Source organism: Fragaria vesca, linkage group LG7 (assembly GCF_000184155.1).
Source record: "Fragaria vesca subsp. vesca linkage group LG7, FraVesHawaii_1.0, whole genome shotgun sequence".
NCBI lineage: Eukaryota > Viridiplantae > Streptophyta > Magnoliopsida > Rosales > Rosaceae > Fragaria > Fragaria vesca.
Window position 1 is genome coordinate 1,652,326 of NC_020497.1, and position 4,741 is coordinate 1,657,066.

At 40.5% G+C, this 4,741-nt stretch overlaps 1 protein-coding gene across 1 annotated transcript; it reads right to left on the minus strand.

Moving 5' to 3' along the window:
* Nucleotides 1-970: 970 nt before the first annotated feature.
* LOC101296140 (zinc finger CCCH domain-containing protein 30-like) lies at nucleotides 971-4,485 on the minus strand. The gene is made up of 2 exons (XM_004306487.1): nucleotides 2,439-4,485; nucleotides 971-1,160 (listed from the first exon to the last, which is right to left on the minus strand). The coding sequence occupies exons 1-2, from the start codon at nucleotides 4,432-4,434 to the stop codon at nucleotides 1,156-1,158; spliced, it is 2,001 nt and encodes a 666-aa protein (XP_004306535.1). The 5' UTR covers nucleotides 4,435-4,485; the 3' UTR covers nucleotides 971-1,155.
* Nucleotides 4,486-4,741: the final 256 nt, after the last annotated feature.

Sequence of the window (4,741 nt, forward strand, 5' to 3'; positions counted from 1 at the left end):
TCACTCGTCGATCCATTGCCTTCTGTTGGTTCTGTAGCTGAGGTCTAATAACTTTTCTTTTTTCTTTCTCTTATTTTGGTCATTCATTAGGATTCAATACACATGTATCTGATGGAACAAATCTGATAGCTCTTGTTCTTGATAACTGGATTGATAAGTGTATATCTGATGCAATCTTCATGAATGAAGATGGGTCACCAATGACCAATAATTGATGGGCATTTTTTCACTACTGACTTTGCCAAAGCAACACAAGATTTAAGTTTTAGATTGAGGGACTGAACGTATCTGTAATTTGTATATGTCTATGTTGTAGCTGTATCGAAAATTCGAGATGGTTTCAACCGCAGACATCAGCATTATGGGTAAACGTTGGTTTTCTATCTGGTGACGATACAATATGAATGCAAAAATGCACTCGCCGATCAGTCTTTTCTATAATATCAAACACGAAAACTCAGAACTAAAATCTAAATTCTAAGCTTAAAAAATCAGTCTTTACAATGACACTCTTTCGTTACGTTCAAATGTTAAAACCTTAGAATGTCTTACAGATCCTTTTTTTTTTTTCATATAAACAAGGAAACAAATACTAAGAGATTTTTGTTTGTTTGTCATGCCACCCCAAGAACATGTATGTGTTAACATGTATGAAACACATACAGATGAATATTGCCCTACGACTCACCCTAAACTAGGTGGTGACTCGTGAGGGCTTCTCTGGAGCCCTGAACTTCACCACTCTGTAAAACATCGTGCCATGGTTTGGTGGAAGAACAGTAGTGTGGCAATTGAGTGGCCGCCAACCTCATATTGTATCGAAAAAGAAAGTTCAGCAACGGAACGTATGGGAAAAAGTTGTTGAATATCATTCCAAATTGTAGCTGCTGGATATGCATAACGTCCCAAAACGTGTAATGAAAGCGTTTGTTAGTGTGTTCATGGCGGAGTATCTTTGGTAATCTAACCAACCAATTTTTCATTTAGTTTTCGAAACGTAAATCATGCATGAGAAGGGCTAGGAATGTTACCAAACTAAATTACACGTCTCCATAACGTGAATACTCCAATATAAGACACCACATTTCCAGTCTCAATCCAAAAGCAAGATGCATTCACCGGTCTCCATCCCTACGGCAAGATGCTGACTAATCATCAGACTGCATCATCGGTGCAGCAAGATGGTGAGTGAAGTGAGTGAGACACTGATACAGAATACCAATATCGACTTGGACAGCAATATAAAAGGACATCAATGGAAAGCTTTAAACCTAAACCATTAAGTAATCTTGAAACTCCAGCAACCCACCTTTAAAAGCAAATACCTTCCCAAGTCCTACCACATTCCCCCACATATCAGATCTCACTCAAATTCCCCAACCCATTTAACTATATCCCAACTCCAATAAAGTCCTACCACCCACCCACTACACATGAGTGGTTGGCACCAATTCAAAATATGGTACATGATACCATATGGGCACATCCCAACATCTCCAGTCCTCCATCAACTTTAAAGATCCACAATTTCTTATTAAAGAAGAAAAAGACGACAAAAACAGAAGCACAAACATCAATCCTATTGTAATTCCATATATGCTTATCCTAATCCTACAATGAATAAGACCTCTCCAACCCATAACCCACCAAAAACAATCACAATCACCCCATCAAAGACATAAGCACAATGAATGTAAGTAAAGTTAGAGGTATAGCATAATAGTGCCAAGGCAGCCTTATAAAAAAATAATATAAAGGAATTCATATAAATAATAATTAATATAATGGATTCAGTTTTACATTAACAGATAAACCATATTGCAAAACTGCTCCACTACCACAGCAATGCAAATCTCAAGGGTACAACACTTTTGCACCTTCCAAAGAAAATAATCTCCCTCCAAAGTTCATTTCGCCTAACCACAACTACAGAGATCGACAATAGAAAATATTGAAGAAAATTGAGATATAACAAATTCCTGAGAGCTCTTTGTTTTTGTTGCAGTCAATTCTGTCGTTTCTTCAGAGACAAAAGTAAATGAAAATAAAATGCACAAAATATAAATATGTGAAGAACCTCCAAAACTAGACTATGTTTTCTAATCCCAGAGGGTTTTTCATCCTTCTCCAATTTCTTGTGAAAAGAATGAATGGAGAAAAATTTGAATGATATCTTCAGGGAACATTTGAGCCAGCCTTCTCCACAACCTTCAACCTTACCCGCCACCAGTTAAAACTTTTAATTTTGACTTCGATTTCCAGTAAAGAAACCCAGAAAAAGAATATGTACCTCACTGAACTTAAATACCTAGTTCAATGAGTAAAATGAATTCATTTTATCTAGACTACTAGCTGATCAATCTGCATCTGCTCAAGCCAAGCATCCAAAACAGAATGATCAATGGATTCAATTTGAGAATTGGAATTCAAAACCTCACCGGATGCGACAGCACTTGAAGCCGGAGCTGCAAACTTATCTTTCATCATCTCAGGTGGTGATTCCTTGACTAGAGATTGAACCCAGGAAAGGTCAGGTTCCTCCCCATTGTTCCGAAGCTCAAATGAAGATGATCTTCGCAGTCTGCCCTCAGCTTCTCCATTAACAGACCAATCCAACTTTCCATTTGACCAAGAATTTACAGGAGACCCAACCATGGAGGAAAAGTTTTTAGATCCAAGATCCCTTGAGCTGAGACTGCGTAGTTGCTGGTGCGAATTCTCAAGCTGGGAAAATGCCGACAGCCTAGAACCCATTGGGGAGATTGGCTCCACACTCCTAGGTGACATCCTTCCAGGAGATTGAACTCCAAACTGAGCCTGTAAAAGAGGATGATCAACAGTTTTTGGTGACATACCATTGGTATTGATGGGTGACAACATGCTCTGTTGTTGAAATTGATTCAGTAAAGCTGATTTGTGGGTAGGTGAGAAAACAGAAGCAGCTGTATGGTCTGAATATCGTGGTGAAGAGGAGAATTCAGCAGAAAATAGCTCTTCAAGATTTGAGGGGGTTAATGTTTTAGAGCGGCCAGAACGACCAACAGAGATGGGACTTGGACGGGGCTGCGAGAAACAGTTCAGTTCATTCAAAAGCTGCTGCTGAGCATCCAATTCACGCAACAAGTTTAAATTTTCAGGTGGCATGTCCCGCGCACTAAGGGAAGATCTCAAGCGGCTTGATTGGAGGTTGCTTCCAGGGAGATGAAGAGTTGGCACATTTGGATGAGGCCATGCCACTGACGATTGAGAAATGCCATTTCCTGATGGAGACATGGACTGACTAAAAGGGGATGGAGACATCGCAGAGACTGATGAAGGTGAACCAGGCAAGAGACTCAAAGCAGCAGCCATGTCCATGACAGTGGGACCAGATGCAGAAGAGCGCGGGGAAGGGACAGCAGATCCCGTTGACACATACAGGGGACGCAGCTCCTCAGTTGTATGTGCAAAAAAACATACTCGTCTATTGCAGCTTGTGCCATCTTTGCAAAGCCGGGTTCGGTACTGAGCAGGGTGGAGCCAACATTCAAACACTCCATGAGCATACTCACACATGTCACCACGTCTACAAGCACCCTTACGAAATTCAGGGCAGGGCACACAGCTGTAGTGAAACTTGCGGGGATCTCTTCTTCGGGCATTCTCCCCTGGGTGAACAAAAGGGCACTCTGTCCAGTCATGAGAGTATGCCCGTGAGCAAGGTCGGACCTTGAATGAGAACATGCGGAACTCATCAGTGGCATAAATGCTGTTCTTAATGTCAGGTAGGGATGGATCATATGGATATTCTTTCTTCTCTTGGTTAGAATTAACAAGCAACTCAGTAAACTTTGAAGCAGGAGAAGAAACTGATTCTGATGGAGATTGCAATCCATTTTCGGAGGAGGAAGAAAGCGCAAGTGAATCAGAATTTGATGTAATGATGGATAGGTGTAAACTGCAGTCACTTACTGAGCAATCAGAAGCCTTTTTTGAGAGAAGCTCCTCAAGAACAGAACGCATGCTTTGCAGCTTGGGATGAACAACAATAACATCAATTGGGCGATGACCACTAGCATCCAAGCAACTCGGATCAGCACCAGCAGATAAAAGGAGCTTGACAATATCCAATGCATTAACAGACCCACCAGAAGCAGCACAGTGAAGGGCAGTGCTTTGATCCAAACCACATGAGAAATTTACGTCAGCCTCAGGATTCGAGACAATAAGCTTGACAACATCAACACTACCATAGGTAGCAGCAACCATTAACGGAGTTCTTTGCTCGGAGACAATATGTTTGGATCCCTTCTGACGGCTATACCATAGTCCAATCTGATTAATTGAAGAAGTATCATGGTCAATCAATTGCTTAAATCCTTGAACATCATTGTCAGAAGCAAATTCAAGTGCTCTGGAAAAAGAATCTTCAGTTGCAACAGTCAGGTGATTCATGATTTCCAGGTTAGAGTTGGTTTCAGTGGACTCAGCTGAAGTTGTTTTCGAACCGCCACAAATGCTTTAAATAGCTGAAATACTGAACCCAAAACGAAAAACAACAGATCAGATAAAATCAAAAATGATTTATAAACCATTAGAAAAAATCATCAAGCACACATACATATGTTTTGAACATTGATTATAAAATCAGCGATTAGGGGCATACCAACAAGGTATAACAGATTGGTGGAGAAACAGCCCGAAAGGCTTGAAATTTATATTTATGATCTAGAAACCGTCTGAGCCACAAGGTATTCAAAAA